Genomic DNA, 21,702 nt, shown 5'->3' on the forward strand with positions numbered 1-21,702 from the left:
GACTAAGATCTGTTGAGTCAAAATCAACTGTCTCGGTTAGACTAACTTTCTGTTTATCCTGCTCATTCTAGGCCTCCTTGTAGTCATTCATAGATTAGTCCTAGTGTGAGTAGAAGAATGATTGTGAGGGCTCAGGTTAGAGTGGTGGGGGGGGATTATAGTTGAGTGGCCCACGGTAGGGGGAGAAGGAGTGTGATTTCTAGGTCAAATAGAAGGAATAGGATTGCTGCTAAGGAAGAATCGGATGGAGAATGGCAGTCAAGCTGATCCTAGGTGGTCAAAGCCACATTCGTACAGGGATAGTTTTTCTGAGTCTGGGGTTATTTGGGCGAGTCAAAAATTCAGGGTGATTAGGATGATGCTTAGGGTGAGAGATAGGGTGAGTATAAAGATGATTATGTTTATTGCTCTCCTCTAGGGTTATACCAGATTTTAGAGATTGGAAGTCAATTGTAATTAATATACTAGGAGAGCAGGATCCTCATCAGTAAATAGTTACGTAGAAGAATAATCAGATAACATCTACGAAGTGCCAGTATCAGGCTGCGACTTCAAATCCAAAGTGATGTAAAATGGAAGTTGATTAGTTGTAAGAGGCAGACTGAGAGAAAGGAGGATCCAATGATTACATGGAGGCCGTGGAATCCCATAGCGATGAAGAAGGTTGAGCCGTATACACCATCAGCAATTGAGAATGGGGCTTCATAGTATTCTATGGCTTGGAGGGCTGTGAAATAGATTCCCAGTAAGATGGTTAGACTGAGGGCCTGAATTGCTTGTTTGCAGTTTCCTTCTGTAATGCTGTGGTGGGGTCATATTACAGTGACTCCAGATGCTAGGAGGATGGCTGTGTTAAGTAGGGGTACTTCTATGGGGTTTATGGGTTTGATTCCTGTTGGGGGTCATTGTCCTCCTAGTTCTGGTGTGGGGGCTAGGCTTGAGTGGAAGAAGGCTCAAAAGAAACCCAGGAAGAAAAATACTTCTGATGTGATGAATAGGATTATTCTGTATCGTAGGCCTTTTTGTACTGTGGGTGTATGGTGGCCTTGGAATGTGCTCTCTCAGATAATGGCTCATCATTGTTGCAGTATGATGAGGATTATAGAGAGTAGGCCTAGGGTTAGGAGTTGGAGGGAGTTGAAGTGGAATCATATGGCTAGTCCTGAGGTGGTGAGAAGAGCGGCAGCGGCTCCAGAGATTAGTCATGGGCTTGGGTCTGCTATGTGGTAGGAGTGTGCTTAGTGGGCCATTAGTTGTTTTCTTGTAAATATAAGCTTAGGAGGAGAACGAAGACATATGCTTGGATTATGGCTACTGCTCCTTCTAGTATGGTGAGTAGATTGATGTGGTTAGGATGGATGCTGTTGTTATGATGGGGAGTAGGGTGGTGGTAACTGTGGAGATGAGTTGAATAAGCAAATGTCCTGCTGTGAGGTTTGCTGTGAGATTGACTCCTAGGGCCAGTGGGCAGATGAGTAGGCTTGTAGTTTCAATTATAATTAAAGCGAGGATTAATGGGGTGGGGGTGCCTTCGGGTAAGAGATGTCCTAGGGAGATTGTGGGTTGATTTCGTAGGCCTGTGAGGAGACTGGCAAGTCAGAGTGGGAAGGCTAGTGCTATGTTTGCGGATAGTTGGGTAGTGGGGGTGAATGTGTATGGTAGTAGGCCTAATAGGCTGATTGTGAGGAGGAGAAGTATTAGTGATGTGAGAATTAATGCTCATTTATGGCCTTTTTTGTTTAGAGGTATTATTAGTTGTTTTGTCATTAGTTGAATAAATCATGATTGGAGGGCGGAGAAGTGGTTGTTGACTCATTGAGTGCCAGGGGAGGGAAGCAGGAGGGAGGGGAGGAGTGTGGAGAGCAGGGCTCGTGGTATGCCTATAAGATAGGGGCCTGAGAACTGGTCAAAGAAGCTTAGGTTCATGGTCAGGGGGTAGTTTTGTCGAGAGTTTGGGTTTTATTGGAGGGGTGCTGGGTAGGGGTAAATGTTAGGAGTTTAGGTTAGATGATTAGTGAAAAGATCATTCAGGTGGTTAGTATTGTTAGAAATCATGGGTTGGGATTGAGTTGGGGCATATCATTAAGGAGGAGTGAGTTTTCCTCTTTTTCCTCTTTCTCTAGCTTAAAAGGCTAGTGCTGATACATAGCTTCTTAATTATTAGGATGAAAGGAGTGAGGATCAGTGCTCAAAGTGGGCGAGGGAGGTAGATTCTACTACAATTGGTATGTAGCTATGATTAGCTCAGCAGATTTCTAAGCATTGGCTGTAAAAAACACCTGGCTGGGTTGTGATAAAGGATGTTTGGTTAAGTCGTCCTGGCATTGCATCAGTTTTTACTCCCAAGGATGGAACAGCTCATGAGTGGAGTACGTTGTTGGCAGTAATGATAATGTGGATGGGGGATTCTATTGGAACTACAACGCGGTGGTCAACTTCTAGTAGTCAGAAGTGTCCTGGTGGGAGTTCTGTTGTTGGGATTATGTAAGAGTCAAATGTTAGGTCTTTGAAGTCTGTGTATTCGTAGGCTCAGTATCATTGGTGTCCAATAGCTTCTAGTGTTAGGTCAGGTTCATCAATTTTGTCTATTATATAGAGTATTTGTAGGGATGGTAGGGCAAGTAGGATAAGGAATGATGGCTGGTAGGATTGTTCAGATGAGTTCTACTTCTTGTGTATCTACAGTGTTGGAGGATAGTTTTTCTATTAGTATGAGTGTTAAAAGATATAGAACTAGGCTACAGATTGCAAGCGCAACTATTAGGGCATGGTTGTGGAATTCTACAAGTTCTTCTATGATGGGGGAGGAGGTGTCTCGGAATCCATATTGGGATTGGTTGGCCATAGTAGGGATGCACAGGGGTTTCGCCTGTGATTCAGCCTTGACAAATCTGTGTAATGGGTTTACTAACATCCCATAAGAGAGAAGCATAAGTGGTTTAATGCAGTTGGCTTAAAACCAGCATGTGAGGGTTCGATTCCTTCCTTTCTTGTACTTGAATAAAGGCTGGTTCTTCGAAAGTGTGATAGGGGGGTGGGCAGCCATGGATTCACTCAATGTTGGTAGTGGTTAGTTCTGGTTGTAGGACTTCATTTTGCTGCAAATGCCTCTCAAATAATGAATATTAGTATGATTATGGCTGTTATTGAGATTAGAGAGCCAATAGAGGATAGGGTGTTTCATAGGGTGTAAGCAGCAGGGTAGTCTGAGTAGCGTCATGGTATACCGGCTAGGCCTAGTAAGTGCTGGGGGAAGAATGTTAGGTTTACACCTGTGAATATGACTCAAAAATGGGCTTTTGTTCATGTGGGGTGTAGTGCATATCCAGTGAATAAGAGGGAATCAGCGGGTGAATCCAACTAGGATTGTAAATACAGCTCCTATTGAGAGGATGTAGTGGAAGTGAGCAACTACATAGTGTGTCGTGTAGGGCGATGTCTAGTGAAGAGTTTGCTAGTACGATTCCTGTTAGACCTCCAAGTGTGAAGAGAAAGATGAAGCCTAGGGCTCATAGTATTGGTGGGTCTCATTTGATGGTGCCTCCATGTAGTGTAGCTAGCCAGCTAAAAACCTTGATGCCGGTTGGGATGGCAATGATACTGGTGGCAGAGGTGAAGTATGCTCAGGCGTCTACGTCTATTCCTACTGTGAATATGTGATGGGCTCATACGAAGAAGCTCTCATCCAACTGAGAGCATGGCTCAAATGATTCCTATGTAGCTGAACGTTTCTTTTTTGCCTGCATAATACGCTACTATGTGTAAAATGATTCTGAAGCCTGGAAGGATTAAGATGTAGACTTCTGGGTAGCCAAAAAAACAGAACAAGTGTTGGTATAGGACAGGGTCTCCCTTTCCAGCGGGGTCGAAGAATGTGGTATTTAGGTTTCGGTCAGTTAGTAGTATGGTGATGCCGGTGGTGAGAACTGAGAGTGAAATTAAGAGAAGAATGGCAGTGATAAGAACGGATCATACGAATAGGGGGGGGTTGGTGTTGTGATAGGGCTGGAGGTTTTATATTAATAGCTGTTGTGATAACGTTGATGGCTCCTAGGATGGAGGATACACCTGCCAAGTGAAGGGAAAAGATGGCTAGGTCTGCTGAAGCACCAGCGTGAGCTAAGTTGCCTGCTAGGGGAGGATACACAGATCATCCCGTACCGACTCCAGCTTCTACTGTGGAGAAGGCTAGGAGGAGGAGGAAGGATGGGAGTAGGAGTCAGAAGCTTTTGTTGTTTATGCAGGGAAATGCTATGTCTGGGGCGCCAATTATGAGGGGGACTAGTCAGTTTCCAAAGCCTCCGATTATAATGGGTATTACTATAAAGAAAATTATTACAAAGGCGTGGGCGGTGACAATTATGTTGTAGATTTTATCATCTCCTAAGAGGGTCCCTGGTTGGCCAAGCTCTGCACAAATAAGTAGGCTGAGGTCAGAGCCAACTATGCCAGCTCATGCTCCAAAGAGAAGGTATAAGGTGCCAATGTCTTTATGGCTTGTTGAGAATAATCATCAGTTAATGAAGGTCACAGGTAAGATGGCTGAGTGTTTAGGCATTAGGCTGCAGTCCTTTTTACAGAGGTTTAATTCCTCTTCTTATCGGCTCTGTGGTGAAGTTCATGTTGAGTTGCAAGCTCATTGATGTACATTAAGAGTATACCAGAGCCTGGTAGATAGAAGCTTGCTGGTTTAAGCCTCTAGCTGCTAACTAGGAGTTCATGGGATCGAGGCCCATTTGTCTAGTTTTGTTGGGGGAAAGGTTCTAGCTTAATTAGAGTGTCTGGGTTGCATTCAGAAGATGCAGGTTAATGTCCTGCGGGTCTTAGTGGTGTTAGCAGAAACTAAGAGAGTCTAACTCTTTTTTTAATGCTTTGAAGGCCTTTGGTTTAGATGGGCTATCCTAAGTTTTTAGGTGATGGTCAAGATTATGGGGGATAAGGGGAGGAGGAGGGCTGATAGGGAAGTTAGGGTGGCAATTGGTGTGCTTGTGGGTTTATCGGTATACCACTGTTTCATGTAGTTTGTGATGTTTGGTGGAAGTGCAATTGTTGAGCAGTATGCAAGGCGTAGGTAGAAGAATAGGCCTAGTAGGGATAGTATAGCAATGATGGCAGCTGTTGTGGATATTTCTTGTTTACTCAGTTCCTGGATGATGAGTCATTTGGGTAAGAAGCCAGTTATTGGGGGGCAGGCCAGCTAGGGATAATAGTGCTAGTATTAGAGATGTGTTTAGTGCTGGTACTTTTGTGCAAGATGGTATTATTGTTGATAGTTTTGATGTTGTGCTGAGGGTGAGGAAGACAGTAGTGGTTATTAGGGAGTAAAGATAGACGGTTAGTTTAGGGTTGTATATGAGAATGCTGGTCATTCAGCTTAAGTGGGTGATTGATGAGAAAGCTAGGATTTTTCGGACTTGTGTTTGGTTGAGCCCTATTCATCCCCCTACAGCAGCGGATGCAATAGCCATGATTGTTAGTAAGGCCGGGTTTAGTGAGGGGGCTGTTAGGAAGAGAACGGTGATGGAGGGAAGATTATTGTGGAGAGGAGGAGGGCAGTGGTTATGGGTGAACCTTGTAGGGCTTCTGGGAACCAAAAGTGGAAGGGTGCCAGGCCTAGTTTTATTGCGATTGCTACTGTTAATAACAGGCAGGCAACTGGGTGGGTTAGTTGGGTGAGATCTCACTGCCCAGTGAATTGTGCTTGAAAGAAGAACTAGTGTGGAGGCAGTTGCTTGGACTAGGAAGTACTTGATTGTAGCTTCAATGGCTTGGGGGTGGTGTGATTTTAAGATAAAGGGGATGATGGTGAGAGTGTTGATTTCTAGTCCCATTCAGGCTATTATTCAGTGGTTGCTTGAGATTGTGATGGTTGTTCCTAGGAGCAGGCTTAAGGAGGAGATTAGTTTTGTGAGGGGGCTCATTTAGTAGGGGAAGGGGTTAAACCATCATTTTTAGGGTATGGGCCTGATAGCTTTTGCTTAGCTGACCCTACTAGGAAATAATATAAGGGGAATATGGAGGTGTTTGAGCTCTTCTGTGTAGGTTCAATTCCTACTTTCCTAATTGAGGGTTGGTATACCTCTATGTTCACTTTATCACAGCAACCCTTGGGTGTTCAGGCACATTTTCTTATGTTTAGGTGTGTTTTTAAGTGGGGGAGAGGCCTGTGTAGCAGATTGGCATGCTAGTGTGTCAAAGACACAGCGCTAGCGTGTGGTAGGAAGTTTTTTCAGAGAAAGTGTGTAAGTTAGTCATAGCGGAATTGTGGATATGAGGCATGAACTCATAAGAAACGTGAGGAGTAGGGGTTTTGTAGCAAGGATTATTGGGAATAGCTCTGGGGATGGGGTAAGGGAGCTGGGGTTGATGAATAAGATAGCATTAAGTGTGTTTATTAGTATAATATTTGCGTATTCAGCTAGGGAAAAATAGGGCAAATGGACCCGAGGCGTATTCTACACTGAAGCCTGATACTAATATGGATTCTCCTTCTGTAAGGTCAAAATATACTAAGTTTCTCTTCACTTTTAAAGCATGAAAACCCAAACAACTGAACATATTTTGTTAAGCCGTGACCAGACGTGTAAAGGTCTTTACAGTAGGAAAGTGATTAAGCAACATCACATCTCATTGTTAGATGGAAAGAAGGAAATTATTAGCTGCAGTAAAAATTATTTAATATTTCTGATAGCAGGACTGCGTTACAAGACAAAATATTAAGTTATACTAGTCTCAAGAAAAACGTGTGGGGGTTACTGGTTCAGTACAAGGAAGAAGCTAATTGGGAAAGTTCTCTACAGCCTCATAGGATGACATATATTGTTTTAGAAAGAGCTATGCTTCACATCCACATTAAATAGTACCGAAAGTGATTTGAGCATAGCTCAATAGCACAAATCAATCAAAAAAAAAAAGATAATCCACTAGCAACAACACTCAATGCAAACTTACTTCAATAGAGTTGAAGAGCACCGTCACTGATACCTTAAGTCCAGATTTTTCAGTGGACTACAAAACCACTTTAAAAAGCATTCACCAAATAAGGTTATAAAGTATTTTACTATCTCTCACAGTTTTTGTACTTTTACAATCTTTTGTATTTTCCCCTACAGAAATAGAGGGTTTTCTTCATACAAATTAAAAAAAAAATAGGTTGGCATTTAAAAAATGAAAGGCATAAAACCCACTTCAAAGTTGCAGTAAAACTACTAGATTATAATGCAGCAGAGGTGAAGCAACAATGTCAAGAAAATACTTGGTACCCACATCATCTGCCTTTCAAGTGTCTAAGACAGGAAGGCAGGTCTTCTTGTCTAACTGTATGCAACAAATGCATATTATGAATGCTCTTCAAAGGAATCTCCTTCTACTGTTATGCAAGTGTCCTAAATTAAAGGTTTAATATTAAGAGATGCAATTGTCTTATCAAGTGTTTACTGTGTTTCCTAGCTATTCCCCAACAGTTTTTCATTTCTCCATTCATATTATCTGAAATATTTTTTTACTTATTACATTAAGTTATGTCTTATAGGCTTAAGTAATAATAGACTTTTATTAAAATATAGTGCCTTTTGTTTTCAAGCCTAACAGTCCCTTAAGGAATTCCAGTTTTTCTTGTGAAATTTAGGGTACTTATAGAATCATGTCATTTGCTTTTGTATAACTTACTAATAATATTAGCAATGAATGGTAGCTTTTTGTGATATGTCACTTCCCCTTCACGTAAAGGGAAAGGGCTTGCCTGAATTTCTTGTTAATATCATTTTATACCCAGTGTATCCTACCAGGTGAAAGCTCAGCAGGAAATGGAGGTAAAGACTGGAGTTTGTGTGCGTGTTTTGAATTTGCTTGTAAACAGAAGGGGATTCCAACTTCACCTGTCTCAGCCTGTCCTCCTTGACCCTCAGCAGTTTCATTACAAATAATTTGAGATTTCAGCGATGCCTGTCCTTGTTCAAGTTCAAAATTCAGAATAAGGGAATCAATCAGAGAGTCTAATTCATCCAAGTTCATAAAAGGCATGGGTATTTTCTGGATAGGATTGCTTGCAGAAGTAGAAGAGAAGGCAAATAAACTGAAATAGTTGTTAAAATATCCAGCTATGACACAAATCTTTTCTGCAAAGCTCCTGAGAGGGCTTGCGCTTCTGTACGACCCTATGAAAAACAAAAGCAAGAAGAATCAAATGCAGCATTTTGCAAAGAAAGAGCAAGTAACCCTCCCTCCCTCTTCCTTTACAGTAGGACTACTCTCCTGTAGTCCACAGGTTACTACCAAGACAGGTACGAACCCAGCTACATACCTTGTAATGTAGAAGAAACAATTTCACAGACTTCAGCAAGGCACTGCTCCAACTCCAAGTATTTTGCAGCATTGTTAGTGCTTTTCTTTATTTCTTGATACAGACATTCTTGTGGTATTTCAGACTGTATTTCTTTCTGTATTAAGAACAATTTTAAAGGAATCAAATAGATGACAGTATATTGACTATTAAACATGCCTATTATGGATTCAGTGTCATAAAACAGGCTAATGCTGAAATACAAAATGAAAGCAATGCCAAGGCACAAAACTTAAGATGCTCCGAGAAGAAATGCAGATTGTTGACCAAAAAGAGCAAACAGAATTGTAAAATCCAGAAAAGGTTTGGCTCTTAGGAGATATATTAAATCATGTATCCTGGCTTTTAATTAAAACATAAACTATTACAATAGTTATAACACAATTACACTAGCTTTACTGAACTTGAGGCTTCCAACTTAAAATAGGTGGTTAGGCTGTTCATTATGATCACAAAAAGGAGAGAGACAAAAGTACTGCCAAAAATACTTCAAATAAAATTAAAATCACATAGTTTTAAGCAAAAATGTAGTAGCCAGAATAGTTAGCATTCCACACACATGAATGCCACTGAGACATGAAGTATTATCATGCAATTGTAAATATACAGAAGGTAGTTTCGATTCTCTTCTTTGTTAAATACATCCTTTACATTTAAACTGTAGACTCAAAGCGCACACTTTGTGAAACGTTTCTCTTACCTTTCTGCAATAAGAGATGTTACTTTCAAGGAATCTGGCCAATGCCACAACACTATCCTTTATTCGATTTTGAATCTACAAAGAAACATTTAATTATATTGTGCACTTGAATCAAGACAAAGTAAAAGTACATTCATAGTTTAGAAGGAGAACAATGAACACTGGCATACTAATGAGAAAATACTCAAAAGCAGAAGTAATGTTTTCTGCAACTTAACATGCAATTTTTCAAATAAAATGTTAACTTGTAGAAAATATTGTTAACTATATCTGCATGGTTTTATTTAACCCCTTAATATGGATCGAGTGAGCACATTTAAGTATTTGCTAAGAGAAAGACTGTCCTGTAATTTATATTTTTTTTTTTATCACTGTTATTCTAGGCGGCAGGGGTAATCTCTTAGTTAATATTCCAGTGTTTCCTCCCCGACTTCACATTGGTTCCACCAGCGACAAGCATATATGGGAATCCTGCAGATATATAGGAATCTGCTGCAAACAAAAAGACTGCTCAATTCCTTTTGCTGGAGACATGAAGCATTTGGGAGTTAAGCAAGCAGAGAGGAACATAAAAGATATTGGACAGTTTCACTATTATCTGTAGGATTAAGAGTAACAACAGTGAAAGCCAGAATAAGAAGAAAATTTTGCTTTCCTTGACAGAAGCAATTTATCACTCCTCTCTAACTGATTTGAACCTTTTATCCCAGGTCACGTATTACAGATTTTTAAGTAGCAACAAATTTTTTAGTAGTAACAAATTTTTTGGAAGTATTTTACATATCCCAACTCATTACATAAATTTTCTTATTGGCTACAGTTTTGCAAATTTCTCAACTTTGAGAAAAAAGAACAAAAATTAAAACACTTGAGGCAGAAGATGGGATCGTTCAGACACAGATAAACTGTGATCTTTGGCTTTACATGCTGTCTGTACAAAACATTTATTCAGAGAAAATATGGCAAAACAAGCCTATACATCCAAACGCTGAAAGAAACCATTTACACTATATACACCTAGTACCTTGCTGAAGAACATTTCAAGCTTTTCAAAGTATTTCCCTGGAATTCAGCCAGGCTTTCTGTCAAAACAGCTCATCCACTAAGAAAGTGGCATATATTCAAGGGGTACTCTAACTTGCCTACCAGAATTCTCATAGACAGAGAAGTATTTTTAACTATAGTGCTTATTCCTTATACTTTATTCTCTACATTGTGCAACTCCCTATAGTTGCATGTTCCTCATGATTTGTCATCTAAGCAAAATAAAAGCACAAAATAACAGGCTGTAGCTTAAAAAAAGCCCCTCCAGGCAAAACCTCAAACAACTCACTAATGAATTCAGCATGTAATAAGGTCTATTTTGCTTTAAGTGACAAAATACATTAGACACACATCAATAATAGTATGTTTGCTTCATGAAAGAGCAACTCCTCCCTAGAAGATTCTGACTTCAGCATACTGAAAGACAAAAAACTCCAAACCTATTCAATTTGATAAAATGTAACTGCTAAACTGGTATCTTGGGGAGGGGGACAAGGACACAACAGTAGTCACATATGTGTTTATTATGAAGTAGTAGGAATGTCTCTTAAAATTACAAATTAATTAAATTGAGGTCTTACTATGAGAGATAAAAGCTTCCCATTGATGTAATTCCTTTCCACAGTACACTACATACAACTCATTAATAGAATATAATTAATTTGCTTTAATTTTACTATGAAGTGTTAGAAAAAAGCTGTTCAAATTAAATTCCACTGCTGCTTATCAACCTGGAAAGTATTTGAAGGTCAGCTGTGATTTCACTGAATGACACCAAATCAAGCAGGACATTTCTGGCTTCTGTGCTATTAAATAGCTACTTTGGCCAAACATTTTCCCTTTAAAGTGCCAGTTCATGAATGTGCTTCAGTGTACCCGAAGCATTAAGTGTATGCGAAGACTATCTCTTAAAAGATACCACTGAACTAGTTTAATATTTAGATAGCATATTGTTTGGGACTAGGACTGTAAAGAACAATGTATGACAAAAGAAGGTCCTCAGACTTTCTAACAATCTTCCTGACAAGAATAGTGTGTAGTGATAGCAGAGGTGATTACTATTACAAATATAAAATAATTAACTTTCAGGATCACAAAGTGCTACATATTAAATAATCATTGCTTTGCAAATCAAGCTTAACAGTAGCATAGAGAATGAAAGGTCCACTTGTTCCTTTGTGCCAGTTTTCATGTTCTCCCTCTCCTTCATGGTTACACTGAAATATTACACAAAATGCCTTCCAATGCACAGATAAATCATTCTAAATAAAATACACTTAAATGTTCAGTCTACAATACAGGTGAAAGACTAAACACTCAAAATCTCTGCAAAACTGTAGTCAATATTCCCACTTCCCACCTATCTCAAATCTCTGCTACTAATCAAAACTGTATTCCTACTATGAAATTTGTAGACAGAATTGCTGAAAAATAATAGGACATGATCAATTGTCTCTAAGATACAGCAGTAGTTTTTAATCTTACTTTTTATCTCACCTCATTTTGTGGATGTTGTTTCATGAGTTCTTCCTGCACCACTCTTGCTTTTTCTTGGACAGTATCAATGAGAAACTCCAGCCCTGAGCCTATTCCATCATAAATGGCAAGTACAAAGTCCTTTTAAAATAAAGGTTCAAAACATGGTGATTAAAAGGAACTGATGTGGCCTTGCATTGCAACAGATTTTCCTAATGGGCTAGAAATATATTTTTGTTTTGTGCAAATTGTTCAGTACTGGTCTCTTCAGTCACATGTAACTCTTGGACTACAGGGGCTCAGCACTTTAACCTCCTTTTCCTAACTTTCTTCAGATTTCTGAAAATTCAATGTGGTACTTAGTAACAGATTACCTATTTCATGGAAATTCAACACTTCAGTAAACTTGTACAACCTCAGTGCAAATGCAATCCTAAAAGCACAGTATTTCTTTCTAAGTGGAAATTTATACAGATTTAAAGTGTAGGTTTTTTTAAGGAAAAGAATAATTTCAAGACTATTAACATATCCATTTTTGCCATAAAAATTAAGTATCGCATAAACTCTGAAAATACTTAATTCAGTTGATCAAACTTATATGTAACAATTTGCTTCTGAACACAGTTACTGAAAATAAATGTGATGTCAACATTAAAATTATTATTTCTAATAAACATTTTTTTCACCTGTAGACCAGTTGCAGGAATGTTGTTCTCTTCAGAAAATGAAATATCAGCTCTTGTGAGTACTGCCAAGTGTCCTATGTATTTCATTGTTTGCTTTACTGTTTGTTTCACTTTGCTCCGTGCTTCTGTTACCATTGAGGATATATCTGAAGAACATCCCTGAGAAATATAGGCATGGCGTTCGCTGAAGCTAGAAGGTATCTCTGGTCAAAGAGCACATACTTTCTATAACATAATAGTTCATAGCACACAGTAGATTAAGGCATTTTCAGCTTTACATCTTCCTACTTCCGATAGCTTATCCACCACAGGTAAAAGACCATACCTTGCAACCACAGAGAATGATATCATTATACTGCACTGTTAAAACAAAAATTCAATACTCTTCACAAGGCTGGAGCGTGAACAAGAGTCATATTTGCTGGCCACTGGTTTATAAATTTATACACAATAGCACTTCATGATCTAAACTAGCATTTACTCTTGTCACTGCAGGGTTTATTTTCCCCTTTTATATCTAAGAACCAATATTATTGTCAGGGCCTGGGCAGAGAAAAGTCTGCATTACTCTGAACTAGCGTATGGAAGTACCAGTTTAGCCAGCAAAAATGCACACACTTTGCTGTTCGTCTTCTTTAGGTGTGTCTTTTGTCATTGCATACATTGCACATTTAAGTGTTTTTAGCCAGCCTGTAGTAAAAATTGCATTAATGCATAGAACTTCTCTACATACAGATTAATTCTTTAATATACTTTACCTGCAATAGTAACTGTAAATAACCTCCCAAGTTCTTTACTTCCTGTTTTATTTCTTCACCAACTTTCATAGATCCAGGGCACTTCTGGACATTGTTAAGCCAGAGCTTTGTTAGAACCACAAGCTGATCAAAAGCAGAGATAATTCTGATGCTGTAGGACTGAGCAGCACGATCAAGAGAGAAAACTACAAGAGAAAGAGTTCTATTAGAAAGCCTCCTTTGCAAATGAAAGCAGGAATGTTAAATCTTCTGATAGGCAAACATATGAATTCTTGTGGATTGGAAAGACAAGTCATTAGTAATGTTTCCTTTAAACCGTTATGAAAATGAAACTTACAGTTTTCTTGACATTCTTCATCTTGCTGTTCATAGGCTTTTGAAATGGCAGACACTCCAGAGAAAATGATAAACAAATTAGTTAGAAGACTATCTGCTATGCTCTTTCCTCCTTCATGATTCTGTTCCAGCGAATCTAAAACTGAATTTACAGATGTCTTGCAAATTCCAGGAAGAAATGATTCAGAACAGCTTGGGCATATAGCGGACTTATTCTGTGAACCTGTATGATGTAAAAGCAAAACATATATGCAAGAAACTCTGCATAGGAGTGAGCAGTCAGCATGTCTTTTTAATGACTATTTTATATTGCATCTTCAGTAATGTTCAGCTACTCAAGATAGCAAGTCAGAAAAAACATGTATACAACATTCTAAATAGTTTCTAGATTCAGTTAGTACAGAGACAAATACCATAGTAAAATTCTTTAAAATGAATCCACCTGTTCCAACAATCAAACCTACAGAGAGACAGAAAATAACAAAACCCAGCCAATCTAAAATAACTGAATGCATAAAAATATTTGGGAGACTGAAGCATCTAGTATTCCAGAAAAAAAAGTTTATAAAACCTGACAAAAAGCTGGGGGCGAACCTCAGTAGTTGAATGAATACCAACAACTCAAGCACACAAAGTCTCCAAATTATTATATCAGGATTTAGTCTCTGGCAATTTGTTACATGAACTATCATCTTTCTCCAGTTAACCTGCATAGTTAAGCAGAGTAATGTTTTATGTAAATTTCTTAAACAGGGTTATAAGTGCTAGTCAGGAAGTTTTTGCCCTGAGAAAGCATAATCAAGAATACCAAACACCCTACTGTTAACAGCTGGACATTATGAATTTGAACATAATATAAACAGGACTTCTAAAATTTTGTTTTCCAACCCATACTTTTTTTTAAAACTAGTATTAGAAGTGCGTATATTTTATACATGTAGTAGTTTCAAGTTCTCAGTATGACATGAAAGGTGCTCTGCCATATAGTAAGTACCTGCTAAATAGGAAGTATGTACATTCCAAACTGGTTGTGATTTTATCTTGGACAAACATCCAGAAATTCTCTTGTTCTTCATGAAACTTCTACTTCTAGGAAAGGATGATAGAGTGAAAATGAGGAAAAAACCCCAAACTTTAAAAGAATGTCTCTCCCCATACCCACTGAAAGTTTAACTAATATGAACAGCTGTCACACAAGCATCTGCTTTTAATTAATGGAACTTGTTAAACAGAACCTAAATCAGCAAAAGCAAGACAATACAGCCCATAGGATGGATCATACTTACTTTCATCAGGCTCTTGCTATTATAGCAGGATCTTCATTCTACATTCCTGTTTTTAAGTGACTGGTTTATTACTAGATTATTGTCTAGAACTTGAGACAAAAGAACCATTTCTTTCCTACCTATGTGGACTATAGAAAGCAGACATGTTGGCTTTTTTTGATCTTGTTGGCTGGACAGAATGAATTACTTTTGGAAGGCCAGATAGGCTTTTCTTTCTCCATAGAAGGCAGACGTTCTGTAAAGTTCTCCATTGTCAGTGAGACAAGCTAACTTAGCTCCTCTGGCCTGGCTCAGCTTGCTTAGCTGCCAGTGCCCAAGGCCAGCTCTTGCCGAGAGAGCTGTTTGGGAAGCCTCAGCTAGCCTTGAGGCTGTTAAAGAAACAGCTGGAAGGACACTCAGTGGGGGCTGCCCAACTTTTCTTAGAGCTGCATTTAAAATAAGTCTCTTGCCCTCAGTCCTGCCTGACTTACACTGCAGTTGTGTTGTAACAGTGCCTGCACCTGACCATGTAACACCATTGATCTTCAGGCCTGACTTCCCAGTTTGACCCGGGACTTTGTCATGATGGCCATACCAGGCAATCACTGGACTTGCAAGTTGACCTTACCAACTGTCCCTGAACCTAACCCTGACGCACTAAGCCAATTTCCCAGCTTAACCTCAGCCCTACCTCATCAGTACATACTTACATCACATAACTGGACTGTTGGCTGACCGTGAATACCATTGCCAGACCTAGTCCACTCACCTCACATACTGTGGGGCCAGGCCCTTTTTGGCAAAGGCACTGCCCTGTCTACCCTCTTGTCACATTCAGCCCCAAACTGCCCTTCCCTTCTTGAACAGCCTGTTCTTTATGCTGCATGACACTACACACCAGGAGCACAATCTTAAAGTAGCACATGCAATGTAATTTATTTCACTGGCATGTATGCCTGACATCAGTTAACTGCTGTCAACACAGCATACAATGCTGATTTCCTTTCTCCAGTACCTTTTCTGGTTCAGTTCAGCATTTTCAAAATAGAACAAAACCAAATACACTTCTGAGACTCAGGAACACATGTTACAATACTGTCCAGAAGGCAGCATCAGACAAAGAAAAGTATTGCAACATTATATCATTAAACAGTATTTGGACTAAAAATAAAGAAACTGTTTATCCACTGCATTCTTCGCAGATAACTTTTGTTAGAATGGTCAGAAATGCTTTCCAAAATTTACAGTCAGATAAACCAACCTGCTTCACAGCAGAGTAACAACAATCATATGTGTTGCTACCCACTAGCAAAGCTACAATCAAGGATCTGTTAGCGTTTCCATTACAAGCTACAACTTGCAGAAGTTTGCAAGTCAGTTATAACAATTGTTACAAGGCTCAAACTTCAAATACAAGGTCCCAGACCAGCTGCAATTCACTCCTTAAAAACAGTGCTTGCATATTACAGTAGTGTGAAGAAAGCATTTAGAACACATTTCACTCTGCACCAATGATGTCTAGACACATGGATTAGAAAACTTTACGTATGTTTTGACAAAATAAACTTCTGGATTTGGAGGAAATTTTGTTCCTGTATCTTGTCCATGAGGAAAGATGAGAATGAATGAACAGAAGAACATAAATTGGCACAGTGTACAGGGTAAGTAAGGATAGGAACAGATGTCCAAGTGCCTATTTAAAATTGCTTGTATTACTACTTAGATGAAACATGGGTATCTATAACCTTAACCTGTGGGTCCTCTGCAGGTTAATTAGAGGTCTTGTGCTACACACAAATGTATCAATTTCTGAGACAGCTTTCTGAAATAATTAGGAACAGCCTTTAATTAATTACCTCCAGCTAGCTGTCAATCATCATACATAAAACCATCTAACACCGACCAGATGTACATTGCATATATGCTATGCCTGACCTCAGAAACATTGCTGTTTAATCTGCTGAACTGCTTTAGCGGTCTTGTAATTTTTATTAGCAGCACATTGCTTACTAACACACATTTCATAAGTGAGGCCAGTAAAGCACAGTAAGGTAACATATTTAGTTTAAACTTTCCTCCCTCCTCACAAATATATACATAAATTGAATTTGTAAGTTTAATATTAAACAAAGTAAAAGAAGAATTAATAAATAATTGCACAAGCACCAATTATTTTTTGCTTTGTTTTAAGCATAGATTAAGGAATTACGAATTAGTATCACCTTCTTCTGGAAAGAGAGGAAACTGAGGCTTCTGAAAGGTCAGGCTCCCACTCATCAGCAGGGTCGTAAAATACATCAACAGTTTTATTGCTATCATTACTCTGAAAAAATGAAGAAAACAGGGGAGGAAGAGGGTTAAACAGAATTAGAGTGATAAAGCATTCAACGTATGGATGAAGACAACATGTTCTACTAACAGCAGAACAGTGGATTTAATGTTTTTTACTTTTGTTGGCTGACTGCCAGCCAACTTGAGTTATTTAAAAACAAAGTAAAACAAGATAAATAATTAGTGAAGACATCTAGCTACCCAGCATCTGAGACACAGGAACGCTAAGTACAAAACTTTTTCACAGCTCTCTCCTCGTGCCAGATCTATTAAAATTCTGGGCATATAATTTACTGTTTTTATTTATTTTTATATCTGGATTTCTGTAACAGTTTTAGCAATAGTTTTCTGCAGGAAATAGAATCCAGTCTCTGATGTTATTAAGATCCAAACAGCTTTTAGCAATAAATATGGCAATAATCTTCTGTCACTGGACATACTTGCATATTACAGAGTTGTATCATAATAGAATGTTTTCTCATACTTTTTTTCTGGCTTTTTTTTAATGGCTTTTTTTCCTTTTTGGACATAATATTGAAAGGTTTTTATTTCAGATAGATACTCACATATGAAGAAGTTACTCTTTCAAATAAAACAATTCTTTAATGGCCTGCAATTATTTTCTAAGGTTTGAAAAAAAAGAAAAATTAATAAAAAATAAAGAAAAAAGAGAGCTTTGAGGTGTAAAAAGCCTTCATATTTTCCCCTACCAGCACCTTCAAGACTCCAACAATTGACATTTCTTCCTCTGCAAATTTCAAGTATACTATTTATGCCAGAATGCAATTTCATTTGGAAGTACCAAGCATCCAAATATTTATTTATACATTATTTGAAGCAATTTCTATTCATTTTTCAATATGCTCCAGACTAAACATAATACAGATATTGGAATGACAAGGATGTATATGATCAGGAGAATCACAAATTCAAACACAGAACAAATTTAGACAAGCTGTTACCGTAATCTAAAACCTGATCTTAAATATATATTTTTCTTTTGTGTATTATTCAAAAACACTCCAAACTCATCTAGCATAAAATACAAGATCACTACGGTTCTGCTGCATTGCTTTGGATCTCTCCTTCAAGTTAACCAACTCTTTCACCTTCAAGACTTCCCCTTTTTTTATCCTTCATTATTTCACTGATGTCTAAACCAACTTTCAATTAATATGGCAGAAACCAAAACACAAATAAAATGCAATGATCACCCCTAGAGATTGGAAGATCCCAGAATACTCTATCATCACCAAAAAAAAAAAAGTACTTTTAAGGACCACCAGGTCTGAGTTGGTTTTTTTCCCCCCACAAGTAGTTCTTAGGTCTCTTGAGAATTCAGCTCCAAAACAGAGACAAAAAAAAAAAAATGCACTGGCATGCAATGAAAACACTGTCTCTTCATGTTGAGTCAATAAACTTATTTCTTGTGACATTTCTCTCCTTAAGTGATAAAAAAAATACCAGTCACCTGGCAAATAAGAGCTGATACTCTAATCTTATCTGTGTTCAATAATTTGAAACCATTGTCTACTTTTATTTTTTGTGGATACAGAATAAAACATAGGTACTGTTTCCACTTGTCCCTTTCTTCTATTTTACATCCTCCTCTTCAATACAAAAGATAGTGTGATACACAACAAAATACTGCATATTTAGAGAAATACAGTACAAAAATCCCCAGTTTATCTGATTAAAAGCAATGGAATCAGAAAAAAGGATTAACGTGCACCTTAACTGTCAGTTTATTAAACAAAAAATTATGAAAAATGCCTTTAAAAACTCCCATTGAAGAACCTAAAGCACACACAAAAGCAACCAGTAGCAAATTAACTTACCAGAACAGAAGAAAAATTGAATATAGCAATGGAAATTCAAGCAATACCTTTAAAAAGTCAAGTTTTCCTCTAGAACAGATGAACAATTTAACAACCAAAAGAACCACAAAGTATTCCTCGTTTTACTGCTTCCCATTCTGTACACAAAATTACCTGAATAAAGTCATTGATTTCTACTGTCCTCTTTCTGCATGACAGACAAATGTGCTACCCATGCTTAATATAAAATAATCATGTGTCTTGGTGTTTAAAATCACATTAAAAAAAACACTGAGACTTTCCTCCTGTATGAATTATCAAAATCTTATCTTTGACAAAAATATTACTGATTACTAGTGGGTTTTCTTCAGTTGTTACTGACCTCATAGAGTTCTTTCATCGCTGCTAGTTTGCACTCAAATTTCTCTAGGCTCCAGAAAGTTGCTATTCCCAGTTTGATGTTACGAACTTGCACCTGAACAGAAGACACTGTTCCCGTTTTATCAATTTTGTCGTGCCTAAGAATTTGAGAAAGTTTAAAAGAAAATAGTGAAAAATAAAGACAAAAACATTATTCATATTTCAAAAATAAACAAGGTACTTGTAGGTAGGATTATACAGAGAATAAAAGTAATTACGCACACAGAAATTGCTTGAGACATATCTCACAAACAAACATTAGTGTAGCTATTAAAACCATTTTTATGTAAGGAAAAAAGGAATCCTTGCATTCAGAGATAGAAATAGATACTAGCATATAAATTCCTAGCTCTCTTGAAACTCAGAACCAAATATACACTACAGAATTTGACTGACAGAGTTCTTGCTGAAAGATGTGAGAAGAAAACACCTGAGAAACACAGTAATATATACACATACTAGGAAGTCCTAGCTTACCTGAACTTACTGAAGCTTTGGGTTTTTTTTAATGACAGTTTCCTCTGCGCTAATATGTCTCTGCTCCCACTAAGAACACCTGGCCAACATACAGGTCCGCTTCTAGAACAGTTCAGGTGTGACTAGCAAGTATTGTGGCACAGTGAGAAATCTGTGGAGCGAAGTAACTGGTCCCAACACTTGATATCCACTATAACCATGTTCTGAGGTTTTTTTACTTCTACCTCCCTCTGTTGTGGTCCTGTGAACTGACCATCTCTTAGTGGCTGGCACATATTCCCTGGTTTAGTTTTGTCCAAAAGGAATGTAGTTAATGTGCTTTAGGACTACTTTAACATGTGAACCAAAGCACGATGGACATGGACACCCAAAGCACACTCAACCCAAAATTAAAGGTATGTCTACAGACAATTAAAGACTTCATCTAAAATTCAAGTTTGAAATTCACATTTCAAACGAACAAGGCTAAACTACACACTTAGCTGAAGCTAGTTTGGAAAAGTGATTTAACATGTTCAATTTAACAAAACTGTTAAAAGAAAACCAAACAGCGCACTGCACATCCACAATCCAGCCCCCAGATTTCTTTATATCTATATAAAAACGTATATTATATATACACCCCCTTATTAACTAACTCAGATACTCACCTGCAGAAAACAGTGTTTTTCCCTAATTCATTGCTAATAGTGTTGGCCTCTTTGATCATCACAGATAGCTTCAGAGAATTCCAGTTAAGTGGAACTAATAAAAAATATAGCACATAATGACTAAGTGGATCAAACAATGTGATGCAACAACTTTAGGGTTTGTTTTTGTTGTTTTTTTTTTTTTTTAAAAAAAAGGTACCACAACCAGAAAAACTTGAATGGAATTTAGCCAACAATAGTCCTGTGAATTCCCAACACACTAACTAAAAAATGACCCTCCCAGCCAAGACAAGCCTTTATAAAAGGTCAGGTAAAGGGTATTTCGGAAATAGAAGCATAACACCAGATTAATCTGAGACAGGAAACTGAACTGAATCAATTCTGTTACTCCAGTTTCCCCTATAACACTCCCAGATAGGGGAAGGACTTTTAAGTAATCAGGTTAATACAGACTGCATGTATATCCACCTAAAAACTTTGAAGGTGACTAAAACAGAAGTTTTATATATACAGCTGATGAATAGAAAGGATCATAGCAGCCAAAAGGCTCTTCTTGTTCAGGATCATTAGAGATGTGTTAGAGGAAGAGAAAAAGCTCCTGGATCCACATCCACTAAATCCAAACCCACCAAACAAAAGAGAACTCAGCATTGCCTTTGTAACATTATGTATACACATACTAGTCACAGCCTTATTCCCACTTCCACGATTCTTCTGAAGGGTATGTATTTCTTCAGCAATCTTCTGCTTCTCCACTTCCAGAGCTTCAAGTATCTTTGCATGATGAATAGTATGATCTTCTAGGGCCTGGGGGAGTGGGAGGGAATTAAAAAAGTAAATAACTATCTATAACTCTTACTGCTGTATATTGAAGCAAAATTTTGTTGTTACTGTCATTTTAAAGACTCAGAACAGAATGCAATTTGTTGGACATCTGCTATATCGATATGGAACCACCTTCAAACCCTGACAGTGTTCTAGCTTTGCTTATAAAATGTTATGCTTAAAAAAAACCACTGGAATTAAATAGAAATCACTTTTTTTAAAGTCATATTTGTTGTAGCAGTCAAATATACATGAACACCAGCCAAGAGATAGTCATTATTTACATTAATTCCTGGAGCCATAAATTTTAGCATAGGCAATGATCACTAGTGTGGTACACCAAAAAACCATCCATGTTATGTAAGAAATAACATCAGCATTAGTTTATCACCAAATTTAATACAATATCATACTCTAAGTATAAATATAACCTCTGTTCTTGTGCACAAAATCACGTAGAAGAAACTTCAGAAACATTTCTTTTACAATTATTTATTTGAAAAACACAAAACAACAAAAAAAACCCACAAACCAACCACAGCTTATTGCCTAAAAAGCTGCCTTTTTTTTAAATTA

General features: G+C 37.8%; 1 protein-coding gene across 4 annotated transcripts in view; it reads right to left on the reverse strand.

Annotated features, from left to right (window-relative positions):
- Nucleotides 1-5,334: 5,334 nt before the first annotated feature.
- The window catches only part of KIF14 (kinesin family member 14), a 33,880-nt gene continuing 17,512 nt past the window's right edge, over nucleotides 5,335-21,702 (reverse strand). For 3 of the 4 annotated variants that reach the window (XR_013931156.1, XR_013931157.1, XR_013931158.1), the window contains exons 19-31: nucleotides 20,982-21,108; nucleotides 20,302-20,395; nucleotides 19,137-19,272; nucleotides 16,829-16,929; nucleotides 14,336-14,430; nucleotides 13,343-13,564; nucleotides 13,006-13,190; nucleotides 12,248-12,406; nucleotides 11,583-11,702; nucleotides 9,042-9,116; nucleotides 8,303-8,438; nucleotides 6,985-8,156; nucleotides 5,335-6,946 (exon numbers count right to left, since the gene is read on the reverse strand). Coding sequence is in view for 1 of the 4 variants with exons in the window: in XM_080406786.1 (XP_080262912.1) it covers nucleotides 7,765-8,156; nucleotides 8,303-8,438; nucleotides 9,042-9,116; nucleotides 11,583-11,702; nucleotides 12,248-12,406; nucleotides 13,006-13,190; nucleotides 13,343-13,564; nucleotides 14,336-14,430; nucleotides 16,829-16,929; nucleotides 19,137-19,272; nucleotides 20,302-20,395; nucleotides 20,982-21,108 (1,842 nt within the window). In the remaining 3 variants the exon portion in view is untranslated. Of the gene's footprint in view, nucleotides 8,157-8,302; nucleotides 8,439-9,041; nucleotides 9,117-11,582; nucleotides 11,703-12,247; nucleotides 12,407-13,005; nucleotides 13,191-13,342; nucleotides 13,565-14,335; nucleotides 14,431-16,828; nucleotides 16,930-19,136; nucleotides 19,273-20,301; nucleotides 20,396-20,981; nucleotides 21,109-21,702 lie in introns of all 4 variants that reach the window. The other variant, XM_080406786.1, reaches the window with a different exon arrangement.

The sequence above is a fragment of the Falco punctatus genome (assembly GCF_963210335.1).
Source record: "Falco punctatus genome assembly, chromosome: 11".
Lineage (NCBI taxonomy): Eukaryota > Metazoa > Chordata > Aves > Falconiformes > Falconidae > Falco > Falco punctatus.